General features: G+C 42.2%; 2 protein-coding genes across 3 annotated transcripts; both read left to right on the top strand.

Annotated features, from left to right (window-relative positions):
- The first annotated feature begins 18 nt into the window (after positions 1 to 18).
- tekt4 (tektin 4) lies at positions 19 to 4,515 on the top strand. The gene is made up of 7 exons (XM_072462847.1): positions 19 to 688; positions 1,054 to 1,124; positions 1,203 to 1,346; positions 1,431 to 1,517; positions 2,542 to 2,677; positions 3,657 to 3,811; positions 4,258 to 4,515. The coding sequence occupies exons 1-7, from the start codon at positions 161 to 163 to the stop codon at positions 4,469 to 4,471; spliced, it is 1,335 nt and encodes a 444-aa protein (XP_072318948.1). The 5' UTR covers positions 19 to 160; the 3' UTR covers positions 4,472 to 4,515.
- A 568-nt stretch (positions 4,516 to 5,083) lies between these two features.
- Positions 5,084 to 19,896, top strand: LOC140377525 (lysyl oxidase homolog 4-like). 2 transcript variants are annotated; one of them, XM_072462966.1, is made up of 15 exons: positions 5,084 to 5,207; positions 6,025 to 6,281; positions 6,358 to 7,004; positions 7,498 to 7,700; positions 12,491 to 12,529; positions 12,633 to 12,840; positions 13,184 to 13,364; positions 14,512 to 14,666; positions 14,749 to 14,916; positions 15,257 to 15,419; positions 15,844 to 16,087; positions 16,690 to 16,805; positions 16,928 to 17,064; positions 18,638 to 18,749; positions 19,140 to 19,896. In XM_072462966.1, the coding sequence occupies exons 2-15, from the start codon at positions 6,026 to 6,028 to the stop codon at positions 19,208 to 19,210; spliced, it is 2,700 nt and encodes an 899-aa protein (XP_072319067.1). In that variant the 5' UTR covers positions 5,084 to 5,207; position 6,025; the 3' UTR covers positions 19,211 to 19,896. The 2 variants fall into 2 exon arrangements, with proteins under 2 accessions (XP_072319067.1, XP_072319066.1); XM_072462965.1 differs by having other exon boundaries at positions 7,489 to 7,700.
- The last annotated feature ends 538 nt before the right edge of the window (positions 19,897 to 20,434 follow it).

The raw sequence follows: 20,434 nt of genomic DNA, 5'->3' as shown, positions 1-20,434 counted from the left end.
CTGTATCCAGGCAACCAGAAACAAACAAAGGACTTTGGGTTTGGGGCAGTAACCTGTTCCACGACCTCATCCTTTTCTATTGCCTTATTTTAGATAAGTTACACTTTATCACTGACTAAAGGAAGTGTAGTGTAGCTGGTTTTTCAGTTTTCTGAAGAGAATGAGCTCAGAGGTGCTGGTGCCCAGGCCTCATTATGACGACAGAGACGTGGCTCAAGGCATCCTCACTCAGGACCCCTCAGTGGAACCAGATGTCCCACAGCCGTCGTCAGGCTCTGCTCCGGCTGGATACCGCTCGGCTAAGTACACACCGGCCGAGTGGTTCTCCAACTACCATAGCATCCTGCAGCAGGGCGTCACAGACCACAGCGAGGCCGAGAGGGTGCAGAGACGCTCGAAAGCGCTGTCTCAAGACACTGAGACTGACACCCAGCACACACAGGCGCAGGGCACGCGCCTCCTCGGGGACAGGCTGCAGGACATCCACTTCTGCAGGTCCGAGCTGCAGCAGCACATCTCACAGCTGCAGGTCGATATAGAAGCTCTGTCCGGGCAAAAGCTGAGGCTGGAGAGAGCACTGGATGCTACAGAGATCCCCTATGCCATCGCTACAGACAACCTGACCTGTCGGACCAGGAGACCAGCGCCTGATCTGGTCCAGGACACAGTGGAGGAGGAGCTGATCAAGGTGGGATAGTCTTAATGTATGGTGTAGAGAAATTGATAATATTGTAAAAAAAAATGTCAGACTCATTTAATTAAATTACTAAAATGATGAGCATATGATGGAACTATCCTCCTCAGTGAGTGAACACTGCATGGTAGAACTACAGAAAATTACCTTTTATTTAAAAATTGTATCAACATTAGCAATTAGACACAACAGACAATCTACAAAGAACTTCACTGCAGTAAAATATAGAAGCGGGGACAATACCAGGAAGTATTTGTGTTGTCATGATGTCTTGTGGTCAAGTGTTAGTCGAGTGTTATCTTATTGCAAATCCAGCAGAGGGCAGAAAATGACCAATTCTGACTTTTGAATGTCTGCAGGAGGTGGACCTTGTCAAAAACATCCAGGCACTGCTGAGGAGGACCACAGCTCAAGTGGTCAGTCAGATCAAGTAAGAGCCACTCTTTTAACTTCTATTACACATATTGACTGAGCATGGCAAACATTATTAGTTTTCTGCTAAAATCAGGATCAATAAAGACACCAAGCAGATGCTGGAGATGGACTGGTCTGATAAATATGAGGCCTATAACCTGGACGACATATGTGGGAGATACAGAAACGCCAGCATAGACACGAAACACCATCCCAGCTCAGCCAACATGCAGGACCAGTGCGTCTGAATAAAAGCATGGAGTAATCCAGTCTAACACATGCATAATACATCATATGGTCATATACATCACCTGCTTTACAGGGTGTGTAACCCGGCATCATGGGCCAAGTTCACTCAGGACAATCTGACCAAAGCAATGCAGGAAGAACACGCCACGTACAGCCTCAGGTGAGTGGACGCACAAAGTGATCAATTCTGATGACAACACTGAATATTTGTTTATGTGAATGTTAAAAAAGAGGAGACCAGGGGGAACTATTAACCTTTAGAATTAGATTTCAACTGTACTACACCAAAGCCTAATAGATTGCTTGGTTATGTGGAGAGATCAGAGGTGAGTAGTAGTGTTTTCACAATACTACTAACATAATAGTACTTCTTTATGTTACCATGTGGTCTTATGAAGTTCAAGATTTATACTTGCACAAATTAGTTCCTAGTTTCAATACTAGTTTAAGTACAGACTAGTATATGATTTTTGACGACCCTAGTGTAGTTCTCAGTTAGGTTTACTTGAGTAATTTTGACAGAAATGCTCTATTTCAAGCAGCATACTTTTGTTCCTATGAGTGATGTCTTTCTTACTGAGTAACTCTTCCCACAGTACTTTTTGTGGCTCTCCTTCAAATATAATTTTAGACTTTGTCATTTTGGTTTATCATTTGAAAATACTACATTTTGTGCATTATTGAATGTTATACCTTGTTACTCTTACTTGGGAGATAGTTTTATCAAATATTATTTTGAAGTAAATGATTTTCCCCCTGCACCACAGGGATGGATCTGCTGCACAGATTAAGCTGGCTGCTAATACTGTGCTGCCTGTATATTATGTATATATTTTCTTTGTACTTCTTCTGTCTTGTTTATTTTATATGTTCTTTTTTTCGGACTGTGTATATTATTGTGTAGTACGTGCTGTCCCCCCCTGTCTGTAAATACCCCCCCTTTTTTGTATATGTCAAAGCGTATTTGGGTCATTGAAAAGCGCTATATAAATAAAAGGTATTATTAATGTTATTATTATTATATATAATGAGTTTAATAATTATAAAATGTCTGTAACCAACAGTTTTCTACAATGTGTAATATTTCAGACAGACTTGTATGACTGATGAATAGCAACAAACCAAGCAGTACAAACCAGAGCGTCTATTCTACCTGTTTGGATGTGATTGTGTTTGATGGTCAGAATGTTGGTGGAGAGAGTTTTGGAGGACACCACCAGAGACCTGCGGGTTCAGTGTGCGAGTGTGGACCAGGCCTTCACTCATCGCTGTGAGGAGCTCATCGAGGCCAAGACGCAGCTGGAGACGAAGCATGCACAGGTGACAAAGTGACTTGTGTTTAGACTCTATTATACTGTTTATTATTGGGCATTCTGTTTTAATCAGATGTTGTCATGTGTGCAATAGTGACCAAAATATAAGTCTATTTCTTATAAATATATGTATTTTTTTTGTCTTTCTATTTAATAATATAGCATTTTTTCTATCAGATAATACTTGCCATGGTTAAGGTTCAAGATGATGGTATTAATGAAAAAGTGGCAGTTTGGAAGATTACACAGCAAGTTACTGTTCATTCACATATATTTATTGCAATTTTTTGACACAAATTATGTCTATTACTAAGGTACAACCCTTACCCACCACATCCCCAGGCCCTGGTGTCTTATTCAAGGACACAGCGACAGACTAGAGATGTCAAGATTATTCGGTTTATCGATCATCGTGATTATCACGTCACAATATAATCATAAGAACAAAAATAATAATAATCATCAATAATAATGACAATTTTAGGAGACATAAATTATATCCAAAAATAGACCTAAATGTAAATAACTTTATTTTATCTGGCTGTCACATTTAGCTTTATTTTGTCTTTCAGAAAGTTCAGTTTCGTAAAACTGGTCAGTCTCAACAATCATGAATAATCATTAAATAGTGATGTTTTTTATCATAATAATCATAACACTAAAATGTTATATCGTGACATCCCTACATTAGACCCATCTGTTTTTTCCAGCAGTCGCCCATCCAAAGACTAACCAGGCCCGACCCTGCTTAGCTTCTCAGACCAGAAGGTTGAGTCACTAACATTAAAAGTGCAGACAATATAGTTGATATTCTAATTTTGCAGTCGTTTTAACATATCAACTACCGCTAGAGGTCACTGTAGATCTTACGTGCATTTTATGAGCTTTTCTGCCTGCTCATGTATTATCTCATTATATCTGCTAACATGCTCTGCAACCTCCAGCTTCTTTACATATTTTCAATGTCTAACTATATTTGTGTTTAGGTGTTGGAGCAGATAGGAGCTCAAGAGAGGAACATTGTGGCTCTGCAGCAGGCCATTCATGACAAAGAAGCTCCTTTAAGAGTGGCCCAGTCCAGACTCTATGTGCGCTCCCAGCGACCCAACATGGAACTGTGCAGAGACCCGCCCCAGCTCAGGTAAACCCACGTTCCACCCTCCGGGACCCCCCTGTCCTGCCCTGGTCCCATGGGACAGGGGCTTGTACAGTATGTTACAGTCGCTTTAGCTGTGAGGACAAGTGCTCTAGTCGTAATGAAGTGCACTTATGTAAGGGTTTCCAATTAAATCAAATCCGAATTATAAATCACAAAATGTTACGTCCAAACAGTCACTCTTACTTTAGTCTTTTCTAGAGCTATTAGCCTATTTTGAGTGATATTATTTTGAGAAAGCAACGTTACTCTTACTTGAGTACACATTTTGGCTCTGCGCATTTCAAGGAATATTGACTTGTTTATGTATCCTTAAAGGACCAGGACAAGTTACATTTATATATTTGGTAGATTGATGATAAATGGGGGCCTATTGGTCACTTACATCCCCTGTCTGTCTCTCTCTTCTTCTGCTCTGTGGTGGTCTCTAGTCTGGAGGCGGAGGAGACACAGATTAAGGCCTCAGTGGAGGCTCTGGAGCAGCAGCTGAGCCAGGCCCGGGGATCCTTGTCCTTCCTGGAGGAATCACGGATGGCCATTGAAAAGGATGTAGCGTGTAAAGCAAACTCATTGTTTATTGAGAGGGACAAATGTATGACAAAGAGAAAGAGATACCCTGCTGTTTCCACTTTATCTGGTTACTAACCACAGTGAGCAGAGGGCCTAATTACTATGTTGATCTGCCTCAACACTATGTTACGTGAGTTTCTTTTAGACTCATTTAATTCACATTTTTACATCTACATTTTTAGCATGCTCAAATGTATATTTTAGTATTACTTTACACTGAGGAAAGTCCTCGTGTCACATAATGCCTCGTGTCGCTGTTACACAAGATTATTGCTTCACGTAGCTTTTGCTGTATTTCTTTTACCACCACTAGAGGGCAAACTCACCTTCATGTATTCTTCCAAATTAATTGCTTCTATCTAAATTGTGTGTGAAATGCAATACTGAGTCTAGCCTGTCCACTTTCAGATTCCTTTTTTAGTTTGTGTTTGTACAAACAAGGCAAATATTATCTTATAACGTGTGTTATGCCCATACAATTAAAAATATCATATATAAAAAGGCTTTGTAATCTATGTAACTGTAATTGTATTATATGAAGATGTTTGTGTCCTAGATATATTATCTTCCTTTTCTTTTCTTTCCCATGTCAAGTTTGAAGAGTTACAGAATCAAATGTGACAACGTGAAGTGAAAAAAAGAAAAGGAAAAAAAGTTATTTAAATGTAAGGAAATGGAAGGGGTGGATTTGTGATTTGAGGGAGTGACCTGGGGAGGGAACAGAGAATAGGCCTGGACCCGGCTCACTTCTGCTCCTTTTGGGCTGCACCCTTCTTTCTCTCAGTGACTCTTGGCTGAGACTGACCGACAGGTGAGTCTGGAAATATTTGTATTTTTTTCTCATTGCAGCATTTCATTTTGTTTAACATTTGATATCATGCAGTCCAGATTTGTAAAGATTTTTTATTTTACATTTTATATACACATCCATATTCTATAATACAGTAGTGTAATTACTTCTCTATTACTGTGATTTGTGTGAGATGATGATTGTGACAGTTCAAGTGCACTTACCACTGATTTTTCATCAAGCCTTTTGTCTTCAGCCTTTCCAAAATAACACCATTTGAATAATAGGTCGAGACAAGCTCAGATTAATAGCTCATTAACTAAACTGTCTGACAGATGCAGACCTGCTGCTTTATTTATGTGTGAGAACATTTTTATGGCAGTGTTTATTTGCTTTTGTGTCTGTTGGCTCAATACATGCAGCTAAGTTTGAGGGTTTGTGGAAAGCCAACGTTTCCGTTGGCTGGATGGAGAGGTTACTTTTAGCTTCAGTTATTACACTCTTGGTTTATATGGTTCAGACTAAGGGCCACGTTTTCACAATATTTGACAAGCCTCTGACTGTCCTTTAAATTACTCTAATTATTATATTTTACTGTGGAATGCCCCATTAAAAGTAGAGCACACATTTTTAATTATATGTTTGGTTGAAGACTGGAATGTGAATGTTGAAGACATGGCGTTGGGTGATGTCTTGGATTTTTGTGGTGTCATATGTTTATTTATACAGGGGCTCCAGCTCTGCACACACCTTCTCTGTTTCCTGCATTCATTTATTTATTCCTATGTCCCATTTCCTCTAATAATCTTCTATTGTTCCTGGTCACTGGCCTCTCCAGGATGCTGAGCCTCAGCTCCCTGTTGCTGCTGCTACTCTGCTCACCTCAGCTGTCCGCTCAGGACAAGCTGGTGCGTCTCGCGGGTGTGGGCCGGCGCGGCCCGAACGAAGGCCGTGTTGAGGTCTTCTATAACGGAGCCTGGGGCACAGTCTGTGACGACGAGGTAGACCTCAATCTGGCCAGTGTGGTCTGCCGACAGCTGGGCTTCACGCGCAGCCTCACATGGGCACACAGTGCCAAATTTGGTGAAGGACAAGGTAAATTAGACTAGGGGTCTGAACAGTTGGGACCATCTCAGCTCCATCTTTACTAATTTGTACTTTTGTTGGTCAGGTTTGATCTGGTTGGACAACGTAATGTGCAGCGGCACAGAGCAGTCCATCGCAGAGTGCCGCTCCAATGGTTGGGGAATAAATGACTGCACTCACGCTGAGGACTTGGGTGTAATCTGTGGCCCCGAGAGGAGTCCTGGCTTTCCCCCTGCAACAATGGACGAAACCTCTATCAACCAGCCCCCTCAGTCCCGATCGAGGGCTCCTGAAGCAGTGTTGCCGGAGGGGCCACCAGCCGAACCTGCTCCCAATCCCTCACGGGGTCACCAGATCGCCCTTCATCGCGGGGCATCTTCATCGCGCCGTAGCAACCTGTCACCGCAGCAAAACGGACATCAGATCCAGATCTTCCGCAGACAGCGAGGAGGCTTTGGACCAGGACAACAGACCAGCCCAGCTGTGCCACAGGGGCACGAGCTGCCATCCCGCCTCATCAACAGCGCCGCATACAGGCAGAGACACGACATGACAAGGGCTGGTCCACAAGCAGTAAGACGAGAGGCGGAGGGCCAGGTGAACAGACCCCCAGCCCATTCACAGCTGCACTCTGGGAGGCGTCCTGACAGACAGCCCCTCAGCGGGAACCATGTTGACCCTGAACCTGTTTATCCAGACGCAGGATATGAAACAGACACTCTATACACACAGGTAAACCGCTCACACCAGTGCAGCACTTCACTCCTGCTTTGTCTAGAGTCATATATAAATGTAATTTTTTGAGCCACCGTCTGGTGACCATGTATAATTAGAGACAAAACTAAAACCAGATTTTCTCCAGTTCCAGCTCTAATGCACCAATGGGACTGAGGTTTCAATCACCCGATGAACAGCCACATCCCAAAAGAGTGAACGTCCGGGGGAAATTGCATGACATTTCTCACTTGTATTTGACTTTTTTCCTTTGAACTTTCAAAGTTTACACTTTTGTGACTGTTTTGTAATCATTTTGACACAAAGCCTTGACGTATTAAACAAACTGTTTAACTTTTAGGTTCCTTCCTGATTCCAGTGGTAGTGGTTGATTAAAGGGAGCTCTCCTCTGATTGTGCACAAACCAAATTGACAAAAATTCAATTGGTGTAGAATGAAACATAAAAAAGCAACTCTTACACAAAGGCATTCTTGTGATCAGGGGGCAGAGAGGGTCCATTTGGAGGATGTTCGTCTGCGGCCCGTGTTGACTGGCAATCATGGCGGTCTGGTCACTGAGGGCGTTCTGGAGGTCAAACATGCTGGAAAATGGCGTCATGTGTGCAACCAAGGATGGGACCTTAGCAGCAGCCGTGTCGCCTGCGGCATGCTGGGATTCCCTGCTGCAGAGGCCTTGGACCCAAATCCATACAGGTAAGAAGCAGAGTGAGCAAACAAGAGAAACGTTAGTATTGGTCCAGATAGATTTAAAGCTGATGTAGAAGTAACAAACCCCCCATTGTAAAAGTTAAGCACAAATGTTGTAAATAGCTAAACCACATTGAGTATGACAAGTCCAATGGCATGAACGAAGTCAGGCTGTGTCCACTGCCTGTGCCTTTTCGGCCCTTTCGACTGAGTGGGCCTCAGAGCAGAGCTGCTTCTAAAATAGTCCTCTAAGGTATGTTATTAATGTCCCATCCAGACTGCAAGATTATCATCATCATCATGGTGTATGTTTTACATGAAGACTCCCTTTCATGCTCTTTCATATAATTAGCAAGGCCTCAGTCTCTGTCACTGTCTCCTTTTGCAGCCTACATAAGACGGCTGTGGAAAGTGCCTGTGTTGGCTCAAATAGAAACGGATGTCCAACTTCCAGTCAGATTTGTCAGATTAGTTTCTAATTGAGCAGTCGATGTCAAATGTTGCTTATTTTAAATGGACAACATAGTCAATTTCCAGGGAAGCCAGAACTGTGCATCATTTCTTCAGTTGTTGCCATAATCTAGTGCAGCGTAAAGTATAGACAAATAAAATAGATCTTATATGATATGATTATATGATCAATATTCTTTTAAGTATCCCAATAACAATAGTCAGACAATATTGTGTAATAGAATCCAATAGAAATGTGTTAAAACATGTCTTTAAATGCATTAGTTGAGGTTTAATTTCCAGACAAATGTAAAATCAACAACATTTTTGTATTTTTATTACTACAAACCACATTCTCGCTATCCAAATGTGGTTTATCTTCAAAATAGCTCTCACGATATTATCTATACATTGCCCACCTCTTGTAGATCTATGACTGAACCAAACACCTACAAATGCTCAAGGTGTTTGTAGTTTGTGTTGTTGCACCTAAAACAAAATGTACCGGCAGCTTCACTCTAAATAAGTCCACTTTCCCTGTCTAATTCTGGACCTAAATACCACTTGAAGCACCTACGCTAACCTACAAAGTCTTTGGACGTGTCATTACAGCCTCACTTACATTCATCCTAATGCATTCCTCCCCGACCTCACTGCACACCACGTTACAAGACCTTTGCACAAATTACACCCAAGATCCACACACACAAGCAAATAAACAGACAAACACAGCCGCCCCTCTGTGTGTGCGCCTGTCTGGCCACAAAGCTCGTTTTAGGACCTGGCCAACGGCGTCCCTGTGCTGGCCTCTGCACCAGCTGTGTCGCCATGGCACCGATAATTGCCTCTTGTGTCCATCTCTTTAACAGGAACACGGCATAATCCCCTTTTGCTTCCCCCAAAAATCCAGACACACCTTTTCACGGTCAAATATCTCACTTTGGGGTCACACTCAAAACTTTCCGATAACACTTTTCGCTTGTTATGTCGCTACAAGACTTCTTAGGTGTGTCGCACATGCCGGGCGCTTTCTACACTAGAAAATATACATCATAATTGTAATTTTGAACTTGTAATTGACACATTCTGCTGCTTCTGAAACACACTTCATTGTGACTGGTTCCGTCCACCTTTCTCTCATCCGGAGCACATCAGAGGCTTACTCGGAGAATATAGAGCTGCACAACACAAAAAAGAGCACTCCATCACATTTTTACTGTCATGTCTCCCCAAATCTATTTCAAACATGTTTTTCTTCTTAAAAGAGAAAGTTGTCTATGTGGGTATGAATTGTGGCAGAAAAAAAAAAATGATATGAGTAGAAAATTCCCACAGACAAAAGATCCAAGGCACTCTGTTTGGAGAAAATGATTAAAAACCCTTTATTCAAACATGGCTTTTAGGTAAAAATGTATTTTTTTCTAGTTTTCCAATTCCAGTGATCCACATGGCTCTTTAAACGTCATTTCTCTGCATCTTGGTTCAAACACGTTCACGAATATTTGTGGCGATGTCTCTCTTGCGGTGTCAAATACATTCATCTCCCACTCTCACTGACCACACCAGTGCTTTTCACACGCTGGGTTCAGATCCCCCTCCCAGTCCGGCAGCCCGAGCCATCCTCTAATCTAAAAGAATATCAGTGTCCCTGGCTTGCTGTGTCAGCACTTCCCACTCGGCCGTGCGGTGGCTTCTTTTGTCTTGGCTTGTTAAGTTGCTCAGAGCGTTCCCGCAGATGTCTGAACTCTTTCCCTCACTTTGTAGCGCTCACACAATGCAGCGCGCTAAGCCGTTTTTTCATTTTTCAGCGCTGATGGCGACTTCTTCAGTCGTCCTAATTGACTTTCACCTTCTGCTTTTTCACATTTGCTTTTACAGCTTGAGTAAAATCCTTTAATGCCACTGTGCCAATGATGGTATAAGCCACATCTCATGGAAAGAGTGGTGGTGAAGCCCGTTTTGTTCCACACAGTTTGATGTTAACCGCCTAAAGACAACTCGCTGTCTCTCCTTTCTCTCCAGACGAGCAGCTCCGTATCCGTGCAGCATAATAACAGGTTTGCAGTGTGGCTTATGGTGTTGTGCGATCGAAGGTGCATAAAACATCCCTCACATCTCGACACGAAATGCGTTTCTTTACATTTTGAAAACCAGGTCGTTTTGCTCGAGGCTCGATGCTGTGGTTCGCTTGTCTTTGCCCCCCCCAAAAAAAAGCTGAGAGATGCTCATAAAGTCGTCCCGTTCCGATGTAAGAGTGGTCTCAGGTCAGGGACTTTGGGTGAACACGGTTTGGACATTTGAACGGCATTGTTTTCATAAAGAAGAGGACAGAGGAAGTTGATACGTACGTGCATATTTCCATGTCTGCTGTGTGTGTCAACATGCTACTGCTCGACCGCACTGCAGACACTGCCAAGCACAGCAGGCAATTATATGGGTAGCTCGCTCTCTCTTCTCTCCTCTTTTCTTCTCTTCTCTATCTCTCCTCTTTTCTTCTCTTCTCTCCCTCTTCTCTCTCTCTCTTCTCTCCATCTCTCCTCTTCTATTTTCTTTTCTTCTCTCCTCTTTTCTTCACTTCTCTCTTTTCTTTTCTTTTCTCTTCTCTACTCTTTTCTTCTCTTCTCTCTCTTGGCTCTCTCCCTCTCTCTCATATCTTTCCTCCCTCTCTCTTCTCTCTCTCTCTTCTCTCTCTCAGTCTCTTTCTCTCTTCTCTCTCTCTACTATCCTCTCTCTTCTCTTCTTTTCTTTTCTTCTCTATCCTCTTTTCTTCACTTTTCTCTTCTCTCTTCTCTCGCTTCTCTCCTCTCTTCTTTCCTCTTTCTTCTCTCCCTTCTCTTCTCTCCTCTCTTCTCTTCAATCTCTCTCTCTCTCTCTTCTCTTCTCTTCTCTTCGCTCTCTGAACTCTCACACCCCCGTGCCGTCTGTCTCCCTCCGTTTGATTTACTGCACAGTTATGAAACCATTTAAATTGCGGAGACGTGCAAAGCCTGCATTTTTAGTTCAATTTTCTACTTTAGGTTATGACATTCAGTTAATATCATTGGTTTAGGGGATTAGCAGCATTCACATTTGCTCAGAGTTCAAGTGAGTGAGACAGGGGACGTGTTAAGTCGTGGAGACAGAGGCGGTGTTGAAAAAATAGACGGAGAACTTTAGCATAAGAAAAGAAAACACTGCTGGAGCCAGGGAAACCATGCATAGGCAGGAAGAAGAGATTAGAAATGTAAGTGAAGCATGGATTGTTACGGAAGAACGACTATCTAAATATATATTTGCTCGATGTGTGTCGTTTGCATGAATATTTGCTTGAATAACCGCCATCTTTATGTAAAAACTAAATAAACCTTTCCATCAATGCATGTCCAGACCAACAAAACTTCCAGTCTCCCACTCAAATCACTTAATAATAGGTAATGCTTATCTGAGGCTGGAACTTTCCTACGACAGTGCAAGAAACCAGCCTTTTTCTTGCTATAAATGATTTGTGGTTGGCCTGTTCCATGGTTTTGTCCGTGTGGCTTTCCCTCGGAGGCAAGTCCCTTTCGAAACCTATTACTCACCTTAGGGCTCAGCGCACTGTCGGACACATTCATGGACGCCGCTGGTGCTCTCCGGAGAAGGAAATGTCTCCTATTTTAAGTTTGTCAAATATTTAATTGCATCATGAGTCTAGCTGTGTACGGTAAACTGTCCCTCCACGGTCTATACTTGGAGCTCATTCATGAAGGGCGTCAGTCACTCGCCACCTGCCTGCGGTTGCACTGGTTGATGTGGTTGGGAAATGTTAGTATGTGTCACCAGATTCGGTTTTCTCTGTGAAGTTTTCAGTCAAATTCATCTTTTTTACTTTTCACACAAGACCCTTTTGTGCACACAGTCTTCGTGACTGTAATGTCGGGGCAATGTTTCTGTAACAGGCAGTAGTTTAGAGAACCCTGTTGGAGTTGGCAAACCTCAATAAGGCCCAAGGGAGGGATTAATGCACGGTGGTTTGTTTATGTGTTTTTAGTATGTTTCCATGCGGATGGGATGGAGAGACACGCAGACGCATTTAGAAACTGTGAAACTAAAATAGGCAACCCAGAATGAAGTAAGATTTTTAAAGGGGGAAAAGGAATAAAAGACCATAATAAGCCTCTGATATTTTCTTGTTATATCAAGACTGATCCACATGAAAACTGGACACATGTTGAAATGATAGGCTATTAAACTTGAAATATGACCTACTGCCATATTTCTCGATTCAAAAGGAGACTATATAATTTTATTTCCGGCTTTTGAAGGTGTGGCTGTCCGACGTGTTTGGAGTGTGAGAACTGATGCTAAATTTGTCAATGTCTTTGTAGGAAACTGTGGGATTCCAAACTGTCAGATCCATCTTCCAGGTATTATATTGTTTTGTTTCCCTTATTTGTCATAACTAACTGAATAGCCAATCAGATGCCATTAAAGTGAAAAGGATTTGACTCTCGTGTCTCATGTCCTCAGGCTGAGGGGCTTGATTTCTAAGAAGGCTTACTGGGTGGAGAAGGTCCAGTGTCAGGGAGTGGAGGCCTCTCTGTCGCAGTGCCAGGCTCAGCTGTCTCTGCCCCGGACAGAGGTTCCCTGTCGCGGGGGGATGCATGTGGTCGTCCGCTGTGTCCCAGGATCCCAGTTCACGCGCTCTGGCAGAGCCCCTCCTCCCCCCGCTCCACCTGTGAGTGACATCTTCTTCCTTTAGTGTTTAAAGGCGGCTGGCCTCCTTACATGATGCATATGAGAACTAATTCTGGTTCTGTTACATATAAGAAACAAGACGGTGTAATCCCTCATTCGACAGATGACTACAACTGAATCTTTTTCAAAATGTATATACATTGTATAAGACATTTTTGAGACAGTTGCTGCAGTAATTGTTGTGTCTCCAAAAGGTCTGCAATTTGCTCTGTATCCTGATTAGATTATTTTTGTTTTGCCTATAAAAACTGAATGTATAAAGAAAATGTATAATGGTTTATTAAACATTCTTCAATCAATCTATTATTTCTTTGTATTTATAGCTAGCCGTACGTCTGAAGTCCGGGCCCCGGCTGGGTGAGGGCCGGGTGGAGGTCCTGAAGGAGGGCAAGTGGGGCACCATCTGTGACCATCTGTGGGACATGAGTGCCGCCAGCGTGGTCTGCAGAGAGCTGGGCTTTGGGACTGCTAAAGAGGCCCTGCGACAGGCTCAGCTGGGACAGGGTAAGACATACACTCAGTAAGCAACTGTCTTTGAAGTGGAGAGACAGGCCAGACTACAGCATTTGACTTCAAATGTCTGCTTTTTACATATAAATCAGGTCATACACCCCCTGCTTGATCATTTAGGCCAAGCATCTTTGAGACTAAACACTTTTCTGTCTAAATGACGTAAACCCTTCAGTCCAAGTGACTTTGAGCAGACAAATAAACCCAGTGCAAATGTTTACTGCTGCACATCTGAGATGTGGATTTTGGAGGAATTTACCCATGACGAATTAAACATGAAGCTTTAGTGACTCTCACTGTTTGGGTTTGAAAATAAACGTGTTGGTTTTGAAAGGTTACCTCTAAATTGCTTTACAACTGTCAGAACAGACCCAAAAGGTTGTGGCTTATTTTGGCCTCCATCTGGAATGGTTTGTGCCCACTTAATTTTCAAAAACATTTTTCCAGTTAATGGAGCCTACTTTCTCCCTCTTGTTTATTGGTTCTCTGCTTCACCTCAGCTGCAATCATGTCCATTTCCTGCCATTATCTTTGTTCTCAAATAACTACATAAGGGTGTTCTATAATAGTGGTGTATTTCCTTTTCTCTTTTTAACTTAATTAACTAATTCATGGAAAACATTTGAGTTTTGCCACAGTAAAAGTAGGTGCTATGGCTCTGTGGTGTCTTGATAATAAACATAGTTGAATGTGTTAACTATGTATTGTGGCTGTACATTCTCCAGAGGAGCAGAGAGCGTATGAGTCTGCACAACAGAGGCCTTTAAAGACATGGTCAAAGAGCAGCAATATGAAGATGACATCATTAGCTATTTAAAGACAAATTACAGGGCTTTAGAGAGCTTGGGCCTCACACACCTACGCAAACAGAGTGTGTTCAGAGATTTTCCCCCATTTAGACATTTTAGTATCTATTTTTGTGAATAAACTATAGTCCTGGCGTGCTGCAGCAGCGAAGGGTAGAGCACAGTCATTGGACAAATCACTCATTTGAGGAGCCACATCAGAGATCCACATCATGTCTGGCCTTTTAATCCTTCTCTGTAGACCAGGTTTAATGCTCTGTGCATGTGCAGTGCCTCTTGGATGTGGTGTATCAAACATTATGTCTGTACATAAATCACTCCATGCTCTTCTTTAGGTACCGGTCCCATCCACATGAACAGTGTCCAGTGCACAGGTCGGGAAAGGACCATCACCGAGTGCAACTACAAACCTGTGCCGCAGTACACCTGTAAACACAACCAGGATGTAGCTGTGCGATGCAACGCGCCCACAACTGGACTGCAAGCTACAGTAAAGTCCACTCAAAAAAACGCATATTTGTATGTTTAACTAGGACCTGGTGAATCGTAAGGTGCATTTTCTGCAAATGTAGGTGCGTCTGGCCGGAGGGAGAGAGAGAGCCGAGGGTCGTGTCGAGGTGCTTTTGGACATCGGAGGCGTGAAGCGATGGGGATCTGTGTGCAGCGAAAACTGGGGCATCAACGAGGCCATGGTGGTGTGTCGACAGCTGGGTCTAGGCTTTGCGTCCAATGCTCACCAGGTAAAATGGAGAGCTGTATTAGATTCATACTCTTTTTTGGTTTTGGCCGTCTCTTCTTCTGCTGCTGTCCCTTGCTCTGTGTGTCTCTGTGTGCTGTGTTATTACCAAGACCGAGGGTAATTACAGGCTTCTCAAACGTCCACTTCCAGCGCAACAAAAATAAAAGAGGGAAAGTGAGGTGAAGAAAGACTGAATTTCACAGAGCAAACAAACTCAAAATAGATGTGTGCATGGAAAGACCAGCGTGTGCACAAATGGGAAAGTGTAAAATGTCACATTGTGTACTAAACTTCACATTGTATAAACAACAGCCATTTTACAATCTTGTATCTCTTTGAAGGAGACGTGGTACTGGCCAAGTTCTGCAGATGCCGGCGACGTGATACTGAGCGGAGCACACTGCACAGGCACCGAAATGTCCATCCAACGGTGTCGTCGAAACACAAATGTCTACTGTCCCAGAGGAGGAGAGGGCCAAGCTGCAGGAGTCACTTGTGTAGAGGGTAAAGTCAATATCTAGTTTTACTAAAACTTGCCAGGAAGGTCCCATTGAAAGAGACAATAATCAGTCTCAGGCTGCAGATGGGCAGCAGATCACATACAATACACTACATAGAGACAGACACAGACATAACAGTCATAACAATGACAAACACAGTTATGATTCACCAGATCACAAACACTTTTGAAAGCACTGGCACTGTTCTAAAGATGCGGTGTCAGAAATCATAGTAGTGAGATACAATGGTACAGACAGACCTTTTATGTGCTTGTTAATTCTCTCATTTGTACTGTGTAAGTCTCTGGATGATGAAACCGTAGTGACCCACAACAAATTGTTCACTACTGTCACTAAAAATGCAATATTTAGTTAAATATAAACAATGAAATCATAACTGCAATACACTTTGTCTCTTGCCTTTGAAGCGGCCCCTGATCTGGTGGTGGATGCTCAGTTGGTTCAGGAGTCGGCGTACCTGGAGGACCGCCCCCTCCACTTACTCACCTGTGCTCAAGAGGAGAACTGCCTGTCCTCCTCCGCCGCCCGCATGCACTGGCCCTACGGACACCGCCGCCTGCTGCGCTTCTCCTCACGCATCATGAACGTGGGACAGGCCGACTTCAGGCCGCGCGCCTCCCGAGAGGACTGGGTCTGGCACCAGTGTCACAGGTCTGGTCATCAACTTTATCAACTTTATATTTGAGCTCTTTAATTCCTTGACTGATTTGATTCAACTGCACACAAGATCGGTTTGATGCATGCGGAAAACATTTGATTGCTAACAACGTGTACTCTTGTAGTTGTAGCTGTGACCTTTCCTATGGCTTTATTTCTGTGAAGTCAAGGAGTTGAAATTGCCTTTCTTATCACTCATCACAATTGTAGCATTTATACAATGGGATCATAGGGCAATCTTATTTCAAGGATCTGTCCTAAAAATAAGAGATATGGGTCTGTTATTTGACTCTATAAACACAATCTATTATCCTCCACAGTGATGTTTACGACAAACATCCTCCACATTGGTTACCTAGTTGTTAGAGTCAAAGTTGGCGATGTGTCTTATCTTTGTGGTTTGTGGCTCAGTCTCCTAAATCAAGAGGCACCATCTTGGTCCCATGAAGCCGCAGAAGCCGCCAGCCCTTCCCCACATTCACTCACTGCACTGAGGGAAAGATGTGTCACCCAAGTCTTTCAAACAACCAGAACATGAAAAGTCACATTGACTTAATGTTTAATGTATTTCTTCTGTGATTCTGTTTTTGTCTCAGGCACTACCACAGTATTGAAGTCTTTACTCACTATGATCTTTTGACACTCAATGGGACGAAAGTGGCCGAAGGTCACAAGGCAAGTTTCTGTCTGGAGGACACTTACTGCCCTGAAGGTGAGATTTCAATAAGATATCATTTCTGGTTTGGTCAAATAAAATAATTTGAAATAATTTGGAAAGACCTGAAAGAGAATTGCATTATGGAGGAACAAAAATATATACTTTTTTCCTTGTAGGCCTCCATAAGCGTTACGCCTGCTATAACTTGGGCCAGCAGGGCATCTCTGTGGGCTGCTGGGACACTTATAGCCACGAAATTGACTGCCAGTGGATCGACATCACAGATGTACGACCAGGGGAATACATCTTTCAGGTGAAAAAGCTTGATTTCTTTTTATTGTTGTATGAATTAAAATTAAAGACTCAAAACAACAGAGAAAAACTAAATAGCAGAATGTGTAGATGACAGTGAAAATGCTGTTTGTGTGAAAATAGTAACTGAATTGTTGCAGTTAAATGTTAAACTTGGCAAACACATTGAAAGTGTTTCAACATACAGGCGCATGTCAGATAAAAGCTATGATAAAAGACTATAATTAGTCTGAATTGGGTTTTGGCTGTGACTTGAGCCGTTCAGGTGTATAGCCTGTGTGCAGCTCAAGGGTGTGTGCAGGGAAGGAAAGTGAATTCAGACTGGATTTATACAGAAAAAGTAGACCTGCTATTAGTCCACCATTTCACAAAGTGGCTTATTGGCAGTGGAAAGCCTCCGTCAGCGCTCTGCATTTGTACAGTGACTATTCTGTTCTCAGCTCATGGTTTAACTTTATGCATCTTCTTTGAATGAGTGTTTTTACACATCTGTCATCTCTCTCTATCATTTAGTCTATTTTTTCTTGAGAGCAAAACTCTAAAGAGTTTTTGTTTATAATTTGTCATTATTTGTAGCCTTTACATATAATTTTGACTCACCTACATCTGTGGGAACTGTAGCTTGTGTGAATTCATTCATTTAAAACTGATTTTTCCTCCTTAAGAATGTGATTTATGCAAAAACACGAGAACATTTTTGACCACATTAGACACATATTTTGGGAAGTATTTTTGTTTTTTGTGAATACACCAGAATTTGTACTGTATTTTAGTTTTGTGTGTTCTCTCCTATGTTCAGCTTTGACCTCTGGCTTGTGAACACTTCTTCTTTACCATGTGCAGAGTCACGTCTATCGGATCGACCACATTGTGTCGTCAAAGCGCTGCATTGGGCCGTTTTTGCCACGATGGCTGTACTTTGTGGTCCCACAGTAGCCGGGCTGCTCATAAATTTGTGTTAAAAGTGAGAGACAGATGCTCACTTGTCTTCCACGCCACAGCTGGGTGTTTCTTTGTGCCTTCACCTCAAGCTCAGGGTGGCAGACATTTTTAGGAGCATGCATTTAGGCCCATGAATCAAGTCAACAACCTGTAGTTTAAGCATTTTTTTGCCGTTTCCGAAAATATTAAATTGAAATTTAGTATTGCTTGTAGTATGTATACAGGTGATCTTTTAGAACTTTAGATTTGTGGGCATTTCATATAGCTGCACCACGCAGACAGGCGGGGTGGAAAACAACAAACCATGGCAACATGGCTTCAGGCTAATGATAGTGCTGCGAGTTACATTCAGAACCCAAAACTGTCATCTGCATCCTTTTCTCCAGAGATAACACTGGAAAGTGATGTCATGCTCGTCCTCAACCCACAATTGATACATCGTGAGACCGATAGAAAAGACAAGAACCATAATCCTGCGGCTTTTGAGTCGGCATTGACCAAAAAAAAGTGTTGTGCCCTCACTTCAACTGACATTACAGCAAGTTGGAGACCATGTGAACTCTGGGGGATCTTGGAGATGTATTCTATGTTTCATATATATATATGTATTAACTGAAGCCTTCTTTTCATAGGTTGAGGTCAATCCCTCTTTAGACATGTCAGAGTCCGACTTTCAGAACAATCTGATGCGGTGTCGGTGCAAGTATGATGGAGCTCGAGTTTACATGTTTGGATGTCACGCAGGTACAGTACATCAGACCAGACATAAATCCATCATCTTTATTCATCTTCTGTTTCATGATAAATAGTAAGGGAAACAAATATTTAGGCCCTTGGCTCACATTACTGCCATTTTCTCCATTGAATGTAAATGCAGGGTTTAGATTATATGAAATAAATATTGATGTCTTTGAAAGAGGTCAGTGGGTTGTCACTATGGAGTTGTCCGTTAAATGAGTCAAGAGATCATGGCATTGATGTGATTGCTTTGTCCAAGCAGTGGAGACAATCTACAAATAAAATGTACTTACTTACAATATGTTGGTGCAGATGGAATGAGTCCCACACTCATTAACAGTAAAGGTCCTATAAACAGTAAATATGTGACTGACTTTCTTCTCCTGTTTTGATCAGGCGATGCCTACAGCCCAGAGGTGGAGGATTTGTTCGACCATCAACGTCAGATTTCAAATAACTTCCTGTGAACCCAGATATAATGATGAAAACAGCTGAACACACCTCAACATGCAGAGGGAAACTATGACCTGGGCATATATTGGTGTTTAAACGAAAACGGGACCAAACTCCTGCAGAGACTGTTTCTGCAAGTGAAGAACTTGAATTTAAGAAACTGAGAATTCAGGCAAACACAGTGTCACCATGGTGAAAGTAGAGTAACTTACATTTTTATATTTTACAAATATATTCCCTTGATTAAAACAAAACCATGTTGAATACAGTAATGACACAAAGGGATATGACATCTCTCTGATTAAGATGAGAGACACACAGCACCAGATCAAGAGTGTCTATTGTCGTTTTCTTTACTCAAAATGTAGTACATCTAATTTTGTGATCTGGTTCTGTTCTTTTTATCTCATGGTGCTATTTTGCCTTATTTGAATAAATATTGTGACGTTATGCAATTGTATGGTCATGTACAGTTTCATATTACCTCTTTAGAGTATTGATAAGTCTCTAATTTATGCAGAATTTGTGTACGATAAACTGACCCTTGTTCCTGTGTGGCTGTGTTTTGTATTGTTATTTTATTCTGATCAATGTTCTGCTTGTCTGTTATACACCTCTGGGTGATACAAGCTGGCTGTAAGTGCTCCTTTAAACTTACTTGGTAATGATAATGAAAGAATAAAGTGAACGTGTACGGTTATTTGAGCCATGTTTTTACCACAAAATATTGTTTTGGAAATTGTGTTGATTTTGTTTTTAACAACTGAAACAATAATAATTCATCAGCGCTTTTGCATACGCTCAAAGTAACTTTACAATTATGTGCATTTTAATGTTCATTTCTGTGGTGGTGGTAAGCTACTGTAGCAACAGTTGCCGTGGGGCAGCCTAACGGAAGCAAAGCTACCAATCTGTGCCTCACACAGTCATACTAAACACAGTGAGTAAAGTGTCAACAGTTTGCACCTGAGCCTCTGCTGCCTCTTTGTAGCACCCGGTTTACCCAGTGGTCTCCCATCCAAATTCACCAAGAAATAGTCATTTAGTTAACATTTGCACAGCAGTGTAGCTTTGTATGTTATACAGGCAAGTTAGTTACCACCGTACAAAATAAATGAAGCACTGAGATTTTTCTTTTCCAGGGTCCGAGCTGACCCTTCTTTTAATGTTTCCCAGCCATTTCCTTTGGCTCTCTAACAAATGCATATCATAAAATGAAAGCTGTCACAGCGTTATAT

The sequence above is a fragment of the Eucyclogobius newberryi genome, unplaced genomic scaffold (assembly GCF_026437365.1).
Source record: "Eucyclogobius newberryi isolate DKJ021-1_F unplaced genomic scaffold, fEucNew1.0.hap1 SCAF_4, whole genome shotgun sequence".
Classification (NCBI taxonomy): domain Eukaryota; kingdom Metazoa; phylum Chordata; class Actinopteri; order Gobiiformes; family Gobiidae; genus Eucyclogobius; species Eucyclogobius newberryi.
Note: the sequence above shows the minus strand (reverse complement) of the source record. Positions and strands in the feature narration are given on the sequence as shown.